General features: G+C 31.6%; 2 protein-coding genes across 2 annotated transcripts; one reads left to right on the top strand and one right to left on the bottom strand.

The window, feature by feature from the left end:
- Positions 1–853: 853 nt before the first annotated feature.
- On the bottom strand, positions 854–6,255 carry LOC25490434 (uncharacterized). Its single transcript, XM_013603859.3, has 3 exons — positions 6,019–6,255; positions 2,969–3,280; positions 854–1,296 (listed from the first exon to the last, which is right to left on the bottom strand). Exons 1-3 carry the CDS (start codon positions 6,138–6,140, stop codon positions 1,245–1,247), a joined length of 486 nt encoding a protein of 161 aa, XP_013459313.1. The 5' UTR covers positions 6,141–6,255; the 3' UTR covers positions 854–1,244.
- Positions 6,256–14,777: 8,522 nt separating this feature from the next.
- Positions 14,778–16,068, top strand: LOC25490436 (albumin-1). The gene is made up of 2 exons (XM_013603861.3): positions 14,778–14,935; positions 15,450–16,068. The coding sequence occupies exons 1-2, from the start codon at positions 14,884–14,886 to the stop codon at positions 15,860–15,862; spliced, it is 465 nt and encodes a 154-aa protein (XP_013459315.1). The 5' UTR covers positions 14,778–14,883; the 3' UTR covers positions 15,863–16,068.
- Positions 16,069–16,709: the final 641 nt, after the last annotated feature.

Consider the following 16,709-nt stretch of genomic DNA (forward strand, 5'->3'; position numbering starts at 1 on the left):
GAGAAATTGCAGTAACCAAGGACAAGCTAGTTTGACACAAAAGTTCCTATTATACCCTTGTCTTTGATTTCCTCTATTTTACATTTATTTACCCCATCTCATAATTACTCCCAATACCAATACCAAAATTAATTAAATTCAATCATCCTTCAATACCAATACATACCGACAATACCAATACATATGGTTCATCTAGTAAATCACATTGTTTTTATTGCGGTTATGTATTGAAAATAGCATGCCAATACAATTTTTTTTCAACTTCTCTTGTCATGCTTCGGTTATCAATTTTTTTTTAAATTCAATTGAAAAACTTCCCTCCAAAATTTATACTCTAATCTTAAAATGTTTACCACCAAAGTTAAATTAAAATTTGTTTTTCCCAACATTTTTTCAAAAACACTTATAATTTCACTATATATAAGAGTCTTCAACCCTTTCATATTGTATGCTCTCAAAAGAGTCTTCAACTCTTTCGTTGTGCAGAGATTCAACTTTCACAGACTTTCCTTTGTTTTCCATTTTTTTTCTCAGTAGTTTTAATTATAAAAACTCAATTTTTATAAACAAATTAGAGAGTCCAATTAATTAGAAGTAGTTAGTTACGATAGATTAGAGTGGAGTAGTCATGGGAAAATAATTTCTTGGGAGAGTGCATGAGTAAATCTACTTAAAATTGGGTCTACATTTATTAGTGGAAAATAATTATTGTGAAGAAAATCTAGAATCCAATTAATTGGTAGACAAGGGTAAAATAGATAAAATGCATCCTTAAACTATGAAATGGACATGTATTTTGAAACAAAAAATTTCTCTAAAATGGACATATATTTTGAAACGGAGGGAGTAGTTGTTTAGAAACAATTTTCTCTCACGATCTAATCACTTTTTCACAATTTATCAGTAGTATTCTCTGAAATTCTAAGCAAGTGTTTACTTCCACATATGGAAATTCAAGTTATAACTTCATAGTTCAAACACATCGATCGTTGATGGAACTCATTGTGGATCCAAACACACCGTAAATCATACCTGCAAATCTCAAAAAAGATGATGCAAAGTAAATCATACCTACAATTTTTTCTTTTACATTGCTAAGCTGGAAGTTAACAGAATAATACTAAAAACTACCCTGCAGTAAGGATATAAACAAGCTTCAAAGATTGTTTGTTCTTGTATCTTTAGGTGTGATTTCTCACCCATCATTGATTTCAATTCATAAACTTCTACGGAGATGGATGTTCCTAATGTTTTCGGACAAATAGCTTGCTTATGTCTTCAGTAACAACGTTTTTCCTGAAAAATATAAAATCAGAAATTCATTAATATTATATATTTCAGAAAGAACACAATAGCAATTTCAGATACGAGAACATGTATAACTCATTATCAAATAGCTTTATTAAGCCAAGAACATGTTATCTATAAAAAAAAGAATAAACATAAAATAACAAGACGCAATAAATCCAATATATCTAATGCATTGTACCGAAGCATAAGTTAGCAAATAGTACAAAAAGGAATGGCAACATATGCGAGGCGATTATCTACTTAGTTATCAGAACAATCTGCAGGTTATTGACTTTTTAACTAGTGAAAGCAATGAAATCATGGAAATTAATAACTAAACAGTGGGGGAAAATGATAAATAGCATGAATGCAATAACTTACTATTCTATTTCGAACTGGAACAGAAAAATGAAGAATAGATAGAACAGAACAAAACTATCTATAAGACCCGGAATCCGAATTCAGATTATTGCAAGCAAAATCAAGAGGGAGAATGGAAAACAAGATTTACATATACCAAACTGTTATGAACCTAGAGAGAGAAAATGGGAAACTGAATGAAACAAATGAAAAGAAGAAACAATATTATTGAATAAATGATTGAGAATGGGGAGAGATTTCTCCTTCAAGGGTTTTCCCTTTCACATAACTTCTCATTTGATATATAACTCTTTCAAAGTTATAACTCTTTCAAAGTTCAAACTAACTAACATAACTATTTGCAACTACTTTAATTCCTCTCTATCATCCTAACAAGTTCATGAAATCATCAGAAGGATCATTTCTGAATACAACAACAACAACAACAACCAAGCCTTATCCCACTAAGTGGGGTCGGCTACATGGATCAAATGACGCCATAGTGTTCTATCATACACCAAATTTGGATCCAACTCATTGACCTCTAAATCCTTTCTAATGGTTTTTCTAATAGTTTTCCTAGGTCTTCCTCTACCTCTTTTAACTTGACGAAGGATCATTTCTGAATAATACACCATATTTTGTTTTTTTTCCCTCCTATTTTCATTCTACTAGTGTTCTAGTTCTACCAACGAGTCTTCTAGAAAATTAGGTCTGATGCTTGTTATTTGACAAATGCCATGAGCTGAAACAAACGGCTTAGGTTGTTCAACAGCAATTATGTTTCTTTGTAACAAAAGTTCAGAAGCTATGTTTGTTGTTGATGCAACTCAAATGAATACTTGGAAGTTCACCTCTTCAATAATACCAATCTTTTTTCAGTAGAAGCTACTCTTATCATGGGTTTCGGGTCATGGTTTTAACAAAGGGATATCTATCCTGGAGATGATGTATGTTTCGTTCAATATTATTTTGTTTTCCTTCTCTTTTCTTTAATGAAGAATTCCTTTTATCAAAATATTAATGCATACACCCACAAATAAAATAACAAAGTATACTAAACAATAAGAAAAGTAGAAAAAACAGCATTTTATTGATGAAATCAAAATTACAAGGAGACAACACAGCATAACTCTTTTAAACTTTGAAGTTTGCAATTTATGAAGAAAACAACCTTATGTCACCCCTCATCAATTAAGCATCTACTAATCTCAGATATGAAGAAAAGACATCTAATTTTTACGTAGCCAGCAACAGATGCACAAGTAAATTAACAAGCAGACAGCCATCTTAAACACAAGTACAAAACACTACTAACCTTCCACTGAGCTGAGGTGGAACCAGCATACCAGCGGCTGTTTCTGGTATATTCCTTGAACGAGGCGGGTTTGCTCTAGGAACTTTCCTACGATTGGAAGAGGAGGCCTTTCCGTTTGAGTCTCTCTTACGTGAAGCATTTTCAGCCTGAGCTGCAGCAACTCGAGAGGAGTGATCACTAGCATTCATCAAACTCGATGGGACAGCAGGTGAATTCAATAGAAGTGAAGCGTCAGGAAGTTTCTCCACTGAAGAGGAAGATGACTGTGGTTTATTTTCTAGCCGCTGGTTGGATGATGATCCAGATTTTGTCCTACACAAAAGTGCATAAATACTGAGTACAGAAAACAATGTTTTATCAAAAAAGGTGAAATGTTACGATAATTTATGTTATGACTATTTTGAATTTGACTTTTCACGCAAGAAAATTTGTTGCAGTAACACACCATTTATATGTTTTATCCCCATGTCTTTAGTTTGTATTTTTCAGGGTGAAACAGTGTTTTAATGGGATCTGGCTCATTAATTTTTTTTACTCGAAAAATTAAATTTTATTTAGAACATCCATTAAAAGAACAGAGAAAAGTCACTGCAACAACCACCAGCTAATCTAGAATCTATCAATGGTCAAGAAGCCATTGCAATCCGCATCAGATCCAAAAGTTAGTATGCATAACACAGGAGCATCACCCTTCAACCCAAGTCAACACCAAATTTAACAGTCACTACCATTGGTTTAAAGTCTTCAATCAATCAAAATTTAATCCACGGTTCAAACTCAGGAAGACAAACTGAATCTCCCACAGAAACAGGGCTCACCATGAAACGCGAGACCATATTAAAATCATCTTTGGCAAACAGATAATATTAACGTAACACAAGCATAAACAGAGACGAAGAACGGCTACCAAACCAATGACTTATGAACCTCAAAATTGTGAAAATATGACACGAAACAAACTGCCTACAATCAGAGGCGAAGGTCACTAAAAGCAACCAAGACCTAGTGAAACCAACAAAAGTAGCTGAAAAGCATCAAGCCTCACCTTACCAATTTGACAGTTCAACCCAACTAACAAATTTCAAGAACATAACAGGGCCAGACAAAAATTGTACCAAACAGGACTTACACACAAGACCTAGAATAAAATACCACAATCCTCTTTATAGTTGCAATGTGAAGCACCCTAAACAACCTACAGCCACAACAACAAAAACCATATACCACAGCAGCTGACAAAAATACCACCAACAAGAACAAACAATCGGAATATATACCTATAAAAAAAATTCCCTAAAAACTTGTTAACATATTCTGAAGATCATGGACTCTCCATTTGAAGTAATTTGAAATATCATGGCAAAACAACAACTACCACGACAAAAGCCTTCCCACTAGGTGGGGTCGTTTACGTAGATGATCAAACAATGTCATAATGTCCTATGGTAAAAAATGTATAATGACTAACTGTTTACATCTAAATCCTTCTAAATGGTCAGACCTGTGATTTTTCTTAGTTCCTCTAGTAAATCATGTCAAACGACAACTTATTTAAATCTAACTCCTTATTAATGATCTAGTCTATGGTTTTTCTTAGTCTCTCTTTATCGCTAACTATTAGGCACTAGTTCTATCCTTTGATTTACTTTTCCATTAGCTTCTACAGGTCTTATCCAAACAAGCGCAAACTACTAAAATGAGATTGTACCATCTTTCTCACAATAAATGGTACCTAACTTCCTATCTTAATATTTTTCTAAAGGATCGCCAATATCTTCGAATAGCCATCAAAGACAGTCGCTTGAAGAAACTATCGGTAAACACATGCAGAACTTTAATATCAAAATAGAGTTTGTGTGTGTGCCAGCTAGAAAAAAAAAAGGCCATTCCTCCTTCCTTTCCTCCTACTTTTACCGTTAAACCCCTTCCCTCCCACCTTTCTACTAAGCGTTAGTGGGGATCGACCCTCAAACCCTATCCTTGGTTTATACTATCAACTGCACCACCTATTTCCTGCATTTTGTTTCAAATAGAGAACTTTTAAAAGGGATTAACCTCCCCTTCCCCATCCTTGTTCTCCACTAAAAAATGAATTAAACCAGAAAGCTAACCATAACCAAATCCCTTCTCCCGTATCAAGTTAACCACTAACATTTGTCTATAAAAGAGTAATAACAAAAAATAACCAATCATCCATACTTTCCAACATCAAACTTTTCGATTTCAGATTCGTTTCAAGTCTAAGAAATCAACACAAATCCCTCCTAGCCTATGCCAGTTTTATATTTTCTCAATTTTTACCTTTCAAGTCATACATTACACATTATCCTCATCATAGCCACAACACAAACTACCCTTTGTCTTTATGCAAATTCCTTTCTTTTATTTATTATAAAGAGCCTAACGGCGAAAATCACACACACCAAGTACTGAGAAGTGGAGAATCCCAGGTTCAAACCCACTCCCAAGCATATCAAATAACCCTGCAACTACTCTCTGAGTTGCACTTACAAATCCAATTTCATGTTTATAGTCAAGTAGTATAGTGGCTAGAAATTCACTTTTTAAGGTGAATAAATGGAGTATCCGAGATTCGAATCCTGACTCTTGCATATAATGCAATGTCCATATCAACTGAGCCGCGGGAATCTATGAAGCACGGACATAGAAAAGGACACCGGACACCGAATCGCATAATAATTTGACAAATGATATAATTCAGTGTAATAATAGGTGTCGTGTCTGACACTAACGCGTGTCCGACACCGGGACACACCTAGTCCGAGGAGTGCCCGTGCTTCACAGGCGGGAATAAGTGAAAATAAAACACTAGAATTTTAAGTAATGACCTAACATTAACTCACCAATAAATTGTATTTTCATCTTAACATAAAATCTGAAAATTCAAATTAGGACAATAGCTAATGCAACTCATCCCCTAATTCTTCATATCTCATTGAAATATATATAAATAATAATAATAATACAAGGTTACCACAAAAATAAAGGTATTGAACAAGTTAAAAAAGTATAATAAAGGAATTACATACAGGTTCTGTGGAGGTTGAGGTTGTTGAGGAAGTTGGGGTTTCTGTTTTTGGTTTCGTTGTTCTTCGGTGGGTTCTGGAACGTCGTCATCATCTGAGGAAGAAGCGTAATCAACTAGTGACATTTCCGCCGGCGAAGATGTTACGGTGGTGTTCAGTCGCTCTCCGCCGTTAACGTGGATGAGAGACAGTAGGCGTGCGTGAGTTTTGTCACAATTGCGAAACGGAAAGGGGTTAATTTTATTTTTATTTTGTGTTAATTAAACTAATTATTAATATTAAAAGATTATTTTGGCAAAAGAATCCGTTTGTTACGGATTAAAATAAAAGTGATTTTGACATAAAATAATTTAAAAATTATATTTTAGTAATTTTATGAAAAATCAGAATTTATTTTACGTTTGTTAATCGTAATAAAAATTATTTTTTTAAATAAATAATCTAATTTGTTTGGATATAACTATATAAAAGAGATGTTTTGTTACAAAATTAGTTCAATCTTTTAAACAATATTTTCTCTCTTCTCTAAAAAAAATCTATTTTTTTAGAAGTTGCTCTTAAGAGCTTCTCACATATATTTTTTTAGAAAAACTCTTATATATGTTTCGTTATTTTTAGATTTTGATTTTTTTTTAAAAAGTTGTAACAAATGAATGCAAAACTCTTAAAAGTGATTTTTTTTTTTAAATGAGTGATTTTTTCCTTAAAAAAGCTATAACAAAGCTCTCTTTGGTCAGACTTTTTTTCGGTCTAAAAGCTACTTTAAAACAAAGTTAAAATAAAGCCCTTTAAGAAAAAAAAAAACAAAGCTGTTTGGTTTTCTTTATTTTTTTAGTTCTAAAGTTATTTTTAAGTTAAAAGTTGTTTGACAAAATATTGTACAAAACTTTGAATTTATTATTTTTTGGTGGTGTCCGGGGTTCGAATCCGCGACCTTGCATATATTTATGCATTGTCTATATCAACTGAGTTAAGCTAGATAATAGTTTTTTTTCTTCCAATTATATTGTATAACAAATTTTGTTATAAGAATATCATATTTTTGGTGTCATTTAAAAAGATAAAAATTTATATTATACGATATTATATTTGTTATATTGTTGGTGTTATTGAGAAAGATATGTTTAAGTTTTTTAATAAGAGAAAGATATGCATAGTTTGTTACAATATAAATGTGTACAATATATATATATATATATATATATATATATATATATATATATATATATATATATATATATATATATATATATATATAAGAATAAATTTTTTAGGCATCTATACTTGTACTTTTAATTAAAATCAAAATTTTATAAAAATAATAATTATACGCATTACGCAACACCAAAAAAATTATATGCATTAGCGTAACGAAAAAACAGACATGCAGACATAAAATACGCTAACGTGTGTGTATTTGTGAGATTGAAGAAAGGGAGTAAAAATATTTGGTGTCATTCAATGACAGCATTAATAAAAATATTTGTGAGGTTGTGATAATTAAACGATATTAAAATTAAATATATAAGTGATAAAAGATAATAAAATTCCTTCAAAAATATATAATAAAATTAAATTGATCCTCCTTTAAAAAAAATTATATGGACTGGTTAAAAAAATTAAATGGAAGAAAAAAACAAATTGAAACATAATATAAAAAAATAAAAGAAAAGGTTGCCTGCATGAGTTGAAGAGCGGTGCTTGTGAAATAAATCACGGAGAAGTAGTTTTTTGAAGTAGTATTCAACAACTTTTGGTTAAAGCCCAATTCATTCAATTTTATGCCTTCTAAATAAATGTACTTTTTTTCGAAGGTACTTTATTGATATTGTGTTTGGCCTAGCTTCTCCTTAAAATTGTAGAGAAGCTGAAAAAAAGCTGGGTCAAACGGTACCTTTGTGTGATTGTGTTGATTTTATCGAATTTTAAAAGATTTAATGACTTTTTATAATAAGGATTTTGAACGCAAGATTTGAATCGATTTATAACACAGATTTATGATTTGTAAAGAGTTCAATAGACTTTATGAAATTTTAAGATTTGAGAGGACCACATATACTCTTAAGAAAAATTCAAATGACAAGAGTGAATGAAAACAATTATAAACTTAAAATATGAAATTGGCTAATAATAACTATAATAATACAAATTACTTCTTCTTTCAAAAAATAATAATAATAACAAGTTACTTCTGTAAAAAAAAAATCAAAATAAAATATTAATACTACTAATAATTATACCAATACGTTGTAAAGTAATGTATGGTATACAAACAATAACATTTAAAAAATAAAAAAATAAGATACAAACAACAACAAAACGCTATGATAAAAAAAAATAATGATATATTAGGAGAAAAAAATTGACTTACAAAATCGTAAAACTTAAAAATCTGTAATATTTACTGTGAATGTTAAGTTTAAAAATCTGTAACGTGTACAAGAAAAAGACTTATGAATAAGCATGATGAACATGGAATAGAATAATATTAGTGAGAGCATATGAATAATAACAAGAAAAATCTATGAGTGTGGTATGAGACAAGAATAAAACAAAAATTATGGGAGTCTTTAATATCTCAAGGATATTTGTGAGATCGTTGAATGAGCATGTTATGTGTATTTTTAGTTAAAAAGTCTCACAAAATTTACTCCATAAAAAAATCCATTAAAATATATATACTTTTAATACCAACATACATTTTTTAAATGAGCCAAAATCTCATTTGAATACCACCAAATTTCGTTGTTCTGAAAAAAAAGTCATGATTGTCTTGATTGAATACTACAAGATTTATTTATATTCAATAAAAATCTAGATTGAATACCACAAAGACTTTTTTATTTTTAAAAGTCTTTAAAAATCCCATGAAATCTCAATTCAATACACCATCCATAGAACATGATAATATTATCAAGAATAGGGGGATGTATTGGATTAGAATTCTAAGATTTTAAAAGACTTTTTAATTATGAAATAGTCTTGTTGTATTCAATCAATACTCTTTGTAATTTAAAAAAGTCTCGTGGTATTCAATTAAGATTCTTTGTCATTTTAAAAAAGTCTTGAGGTATTCAATCAAGATTTTTCATCACTTAAAAAAAGTCTCATGGTATTCAAAATCATTCAAATTTTGAGATTTTCTAGTGAAATTTTAACAAGAATAAGTCTTTCATGAAGACATTGAGATTTCTCTCTCTCTCTCTCTCTCTCTCTCTCTCTCTCTCTCTCTCTCTTCCTTCTCTCTTCGTCTATCTCTTATATAAAAAAAAAAAAAAAAAAGAGTTTGTATTGATAATATTATGATAGAGAGAGTGTTGTAATCATTCATTTTCAATGGGTCTTTAAAATTGATAAAATCTTTTGAAATCTTATAAATCCATAAAATCTTTTAAAATCCTTTAAAATCTTATGATGTAAATCCATTGAAATCCAAATTGAAAATCCCGATAGTCTTTTAAAATCATGAAAGTCATTAAAATCCTATAAAATCTTTTAAAATCTTTGAGAATTTTTTTAAGCAAAAATTTTCCTCTAAAATTTTAATCCAATAGACACCCCTTGCTATCATTTTCTTCTCCATTCTCCCTTCTCTCTTCTCCCTTCTCTCTTCTCTCTCTCTTCCCTTCTCTCTCTCCTCTCTTTTCTCCCCCTCTCTCTTCCTATCTCTATCTCTCATAAAAAAAGAATTAAAAAAAAAGAGTATGTATTGAGAATAGAGTAAATAGTCAATTCCTCGGAAATTGCAGGTTTCGTCAAAAAACCCCCCTAAAGTTTGCAAAACGTCAAAAAAATCCCTGAAAAATAACAACTTAACCCTAAAAAAACAAACATGATAAACATGCAAAATCAAAGAAATTAATAACATTCAAATACTATAATATCACATATAAACAATAATATGATGATTAAAATGGTAAAAGAGATCATTTCCATATCAACCTTATTTGTCAAAAAAATATAATCTTTAACATGCAAAACCCATCAAATAGTAAGATTTAGATATAAAAACAGTAAGATTTCCACCACTATGGTAGTTTTTTTTAGACCAAAAACAGAGCAACAAATTTTCAGGACTTATGAGAAGTGTACCTTACATACATGTTCTCTTACGGTGACAGAATGATGAAGATGGTGATATCTAGAACTGAAGGGACGACGACGGCGTTTTAGATGACGGCGATGGGCTTCACGGCAGCGATTGGCGGTGGTTTCCGGTGACTCTTCGTTGGATATCAGTGTTGAAAGGGAGAGAAAAAGAAGAAGGGTTTCAGAACGTTGTGTATGAAATTAGGGTTATATTTGGGGGAAAGTAATAAAAAGAATCTTAAAAGCGACTTTTATAATTCAGTCATTTAACCCCTACAAGCAAGCATTGACACGTCATCATCAAATAGCCACATCATCACCTTTAACTAAACCACTTAACAGAAGGACCAAATTGACCAACGGTGTAAAATTTCGGGGGTGGGGGGTAATTGACGTTTTGTGAATTTCGGGGGGGTAATTGACGAAATCATTCATTTTCAATGAGTTTTTAAAATTCATAAAATCTTTTGAAATCTTATGAATCCATAAAATCCTTTTAAATTCTTTAAAATATTATGATGTAAATCCATTGAAATCCAAATTGAAAATTTTGATAGTCTTTTAAAATCATGAAAGTCATTAAAATCCTATAAAATTTTATAGGCTTATTTAATTCAATGGTTCCTCAAATAATTTCAAGTTTTCATATTGGCCCCACAATTAATAAAGGCTTAATACATGCTTTGGTCCCTTAACTTATTTTTGAATTTCATTTTGGTCCCTTAACTTTAAAGCGTCTCAATTTGGTCCAATAACTTTACCTCCGTTTACCTAAGTGGTCCCTTCTGTTAGTTTTTTTAACAGAAGGGGCCGCTTAGGTAAACGAAGGCAAAGTTATGGGACCAAATTGAGACGGTTTAAAGTTGAGGGATCAAAATGAAATTCAAAAATAAGTTAAGGGACCAAAGCATGTATTAAGCTTTTTTTTTTTTTTTTTTTTATATATAATAATTAAGAAGCAAATGATTTGTTATATACTATGTAACATATAACACTTCAGATTGAAAGGTTGTTCAGTTTCCAACAAATCAAAACATATATTTCTATTCAATAAATTAATTTTTTTCTCGAGTTATTAATCGTGTTGATATGTGTCTGCATCAATATTTTGTGTCTATGTTAGTGTTTCATAGATTAAATTATATGCACATGCACATCCTGAAGCAGAAGTGATATCTTTATCACCAAAACCATTGATGGCAACAAACAGATTCGTGTGTGAAATCTGTTTAAAAGGATTTTCAAAGGAATCAAAATCTTCAACTTCATCGACGTGGATATAACCTACCTTGGAAGCTGAAACAAAGAACAAGTAAAGAAATAAGGAAGAGAGTGTATGTGTGTCCAGAGAAGACCCGTGTTCATAATCATCCTTCAAGGGCTTTGGGAGATTTAACAGGGATAAAAAAGCACTTTTATAGGAAGCACGGTGAGAATAAGTGGAAGTGCTCAAAATTTTATGCTGTTCAATCGGATTGGAAAGCACACTCATGAAAATACAACAAGTTCATCAAATGAAAATCCTTCTATTTTAAAGAGGAAAAGAAACCTCCCTAGAAATCTAGGCAAGCTTTTTAAAATTCCATGGCTTATCTCTTTTTTATTTTCTTTATCTCTAGTTACTTATTCTTATCATAAGTATATTAAAATTTCAAAGCTAATTAATTATCACAGTAAAAAGAAAACCATAAATAAGTTCAAAGTTACAACATTTATTAACATTTATTTTTGAATTTCATTTTGGTCCCTTAACTTTAAACCGTCTCAATTTGGTCCCATAATTTTACCTCTGTTTACCTAAGTGGTCCCTTCTGTTAAAAAAACTAACAGAAGGGACCACTTAGGTAAAGAGAGGTAAAGTTATGGGACCAAATTGAGACGGTTTAAAGTTAAGAGACCAAAATGAAATTCAAAAATAAGTTAAGAGACCAAAGCATGTATTAAGCCATTAATAAAACGTACATTTTGGTCCCTCACTTTTTTCTCCGTTTATCAAATAAATCCTTTCTGTCAACTTTAACCTTAAATGTCTATTATGGACCAGTATTATAAATGGTCCACCGTAGACCTTATTAATTTATTCAATTTTATCCCTTTGATCATTATGAACATAAAGGGGACCATTTCATGGAAGACCATTAAATTTTATAATGGACCATAAACACATATTTTACTTTCCTTTTTATTCATCTTCTTCCTACTAATTTCTTCATCTTCATCACATTCATCCATCTTTATACTCAATTAAACCCAAAAAAATAATAAAAAAATTAAATCCAAATCTTCATCCAATAGAATCAAAATCTCACTCCAAATTCATTTGCATCACATTTTTTTTAGCACTTTACTTCTCCAACAACAAAACCCAGACTTTAACCTCATAAATACAACCTCATGTATACAACCAAACATGGCCACACCAAATTCATTTTCTGTACTGTTACGGATTTTTTTCTTGTTCTTTTCTTCTTCAACTTCATAGATACAACCAACATCATTGTTAACACTTGTAAAAAAAACATCCTTGTTAACAATTCACCATCTCCCAATACAGAAGATAAAAGATAAAAAGAAGATATTAAACAATTTGACTTTGGAAATGAGCCAGTACCACCACCAACATCAAGCCTCAGCCGCAAATGAGACCGTACAACCACCACCGTAAATGAGTCAGTAACACCAACAGCAAACCGCAGCCGTAAAATCAATTTCGCTGATTTCTCAATCTGAAGAAGCTGTTGACCTGGGAGATCTATGTCAGAATTACATGAGTAACCATCCCAGATAACAGAGGAATAGATCTGAAGGGATTGAGGAATTTGTGTTGGTGTTGGAATTGGTGATTTGAGATTGAGGAATTCGCTGATTTCACTATTGTTTTTGTTTTAATTGATATGGTTTTTCAGTTTTTTCACGTTGATTTGATTTTATGAAGAAGAAGGAATGTGTGAGAAAGTTAAGAGCATGAATGAAATGCGATTTGGGTGAAAAAGATAAACAGAGGAAGAAATGTTTTTAATTGGTGATTTGTTGGTTCCACCGTTGCCCCTTCATTGTGCTGGGTTGTTTTTTTTTTTGTTTTTTTTTAAGATGATGAATGAGTTGAAGGAAGAAGATGAAAAATGGGATATAATGTTAGATGTCGATGGTTCACAATAAGATAAGTAGACCTGCATGATCTAATGGTCCTCCTTTAATAAAAAAGATCAAACGGTTTATATTAAAAAAAAAATAGGGTCTATGGTGGACCACTTTTAAGGTTGGTCCACCATAAATATCATTTGGGGTTAAATTTAACACCCGTGATTTATTATTTGGCAAACGGAGGAAAAAGTGAGGGACCAAAATATATGTTTTATTAGTTGTGGGACCAAAATGAAAACTTGAAATTATTTAAGGGACTATTGAATCAAATAAGCCAATTTTATAAATGCTTTGAGACTTTTTTAAGCAAAAATTGTCCTTTAAAATCCTAATCCAATACACCCTCCTAAAAATAGAGATTATATTAGGTAGTTACACATGAGTTTATGATCTTCATGAGAATTTTATTCTCACTATTTTTTTGGGAAATTTTTTCTATTCCTAAAAATATTTTATATCCGAGAATAAAATTTGATTTTTTTTTAAGAAAAGAATAAAATTTGAGTGGTAACGGCGACATAGAATTCTCTGATAAGACGGTAACTACTTCCGGCACGACGACGATGAGTCCTCGTGGTGGAATGAAAGGTGCATGCATGCATGTTACCACTCCGACGCTCAAGTTAGTAATGGAACTGAGAAAGAATGTGAAATAATGTTCTGGAAAATGAGAATGTACCTTGAGGGTGAAGCAAGTTCACCCTTATATAGGCACGCGTTGGTCATAACGGCCTCCGGGTTATGCGGCTTGTGATTAGGGACGGAGGAGGATACGCATAGCGTGATCCTCGCGTAGGGGTGAGCATTTGTGTGGTGTGGTGCATGCAAGTTCACGTGCTCCTTCAGGCGCAGAGCCTTAAGGCAGTGCAAGTTCGACCACGTGCCAATGTGCGGAAGCAAATCAAAACATTGAATATGATTATGATTTGATCTAAGACATGTTTGATTTATCAAGGATATTAACAATTAGGTATTAAGAATACCTGAATGAAGCTCTAATGACAACCTTCTGAACATGAACGGTCTGAAACGGAGAGATGAGGTGATATGAAACACACAACATAGGTTAGCGGCGACTGATTTGGTTCTTCTTTAACCGGTACCTTTATGCCTCAAGTTCAGATCGGAAGAAAAGATAGTTTGCCGTGTACGATGTATTGAGGACCGTACTCTCTTTTATATTGAATGACCATTGTTATTTCTCATTATTCCGTTAACGAGTCATCTAGACATCAACTCATATTGAGTCCATATCAATTAATCAAATGTTTAATCAATTATCTAATTAGAAACTTATAACATTATCACTTAATTTTATCACTAATCAATTAAAGATCACAATTGATAAATAACTAATACAATTATTATTACGATATTTACTCACATAATAATATTATAATATAATAAAATAATAAAATATTTCAATATACTCAACTCGTGTTCCATGCTTCTCATCTCAATTTAATATTCCTAACAACTAATTTACTCAACTTGTGTTCCTTATTTCTCAATTTAATAAGGGAACTGTAGTGCCAGCTAGTAAATGGACCGCTCTATAAATTGATGCATGTAACAATGAACTAATGCAACAATAAGCTAAGTTCATTTCAAATAATTCTTTCTTCTGATTAAACAATGACTTATGTTAAGCTCATTACTTTGGCTCTATTCCTGGTTACCACACTCTGTATGTATTTCTTTTAACATAGCCTTAATCTTTCCCATAATAATATTTGAAATCTCGTTGACAACCTTTTGATTTGAAAGCATCCAGGTTCTTATTATTTTTTGGAGAATGCTAACCGGTGTCCCATGGATATTGGTTAATTAAGCATCCAAAACAAACAATTTTTTATGAAAAAGTTGTATAATTATTACTTAGTTAAAAGTAATATCTTATATTTTCAAAACATAATTTCTATTTGTAGAATCCTTAACGAATGCCCTAAGACACTGGTTAGCAAGACACTTATTTTTTAATGTGTATTAGGTGTGCACCGTTCTTTTTATTGCGTTAATGCATATAAATTACACATATATAATAATTTTTGCAAGTTTATATTATATATGATCTTTATTATAGACCACATACATCAATTAATGAATGAAACTAAAATGTTGATTTTTTTCTTAAAATAATGATCGGAGGATGTATAATGTATGTATTAGTTCCAACTTTAACTGCCCTCGCCATTTTGTAGTAATGTTTCAGACAAAGAATGTTGAAGCAGAGTTCTGTTCGTCCGTGGGATCCTTTTGTTCACCATTTAACACGAATCCATGTGGCTACCTCGGAAATTGTCGCTGTGTCCCTTATTATCTATATGGAGGTACTTGCGAGAATCCATTTGGTTTTGAACATAATATGAAGATGATCGAGGAACATCCTAACTTATGTCAAACTCATGCCGAGTGCATCAAGAAGGGAAGTGGGAACTTTTGTGCTCGTTATGCTAATGCTGATGTCGAATATGGGTGGTGTTTTGCCTCTGTAGCCGAAGCAGAACGGTACTTCAAAATTGGATCAAACACTGCAGTAAAAAGTTTGTTCAAGATTGCCTCTAAATCTAAAGAACAAGACTACCTTAAGATGGCTTTGGAAATTGCCACTTAAGAATGATATGTCTAAAACCAACCATGCATTATCATGCATGTACTACTTTAAATAAAACAACCTTTGTTTCCAATTTATCAATTGGATTTCTTGAATATCCGTTTGGATTTTGATAAAAAAATGCATGTGCATGGGTGTGGTATTGTAATAAAAAAGTATTGTAGTGTTACTTTGAAAATAATGCTTTGACTCCTACATTACTCGTTCTTTTAATTTTGCACGTTATAACTTGTTTTAATTTAGTTCTTACAATGTTTAAATTTCATTTTTATATGGAGCCAAACATAAAAACAATTCAGGTTACAAATCATGAAAGAGGCCGTTAAAGGACAAATACTTTCGTAATAAAATACCTTATGTTTGGTGGTTGAAAATGGTTGAAATGTGATGAATTTGACCAAGAAAGCACGAAGTTAGATGGTTTCCATGTTGAATGTTATGGGAAAAAAGAAAAAGAAAAAAAAATGGAGCTTTTATTAGCAGATAGAGAGCGCCAACACAAATCAAATTCGGTAGCCATTTTTTGTCTGCGTTGCGGTATTATCTCATCCCGTAAACCATGGTCGCCGATGTGGAGTACTTTGGCTTGGAGTAATTTAGTGGCTAGATTCATTCACATTATGCGTGGAGAAATGGAGAATCTGGGGTTCAAACCCCAACCCTTACACATAATGTCTTTGATAGCTATTAATTGAGCTACACTTACGAGATTTCCAGAGTTATATTTCCGCAATTAAACAATCTTAGTTTTCACTCATCAGCTGCCTCATTTATTTGTTACTTCCACTAAGTTGTCATTTATTTGTGAGATCTCAGGACTGTTTGTAACAATGATTTACCCGATTCT

The sequence above is a fragment of the Medicago truncatula genome, chromosome 3, assembly GCF_003473485.1.
Source record: "Medicago truncatula cultivar Jemalong A17 chromosome 3, MtrunA17r5.0-ANR, whole genome shotgun sequence".
NCBI lineage: Eukaryota > Viridiplantae > Streptophyta > Magnoliopsida > Fabales > Fabaceae > Medicago > Medicago truncatula.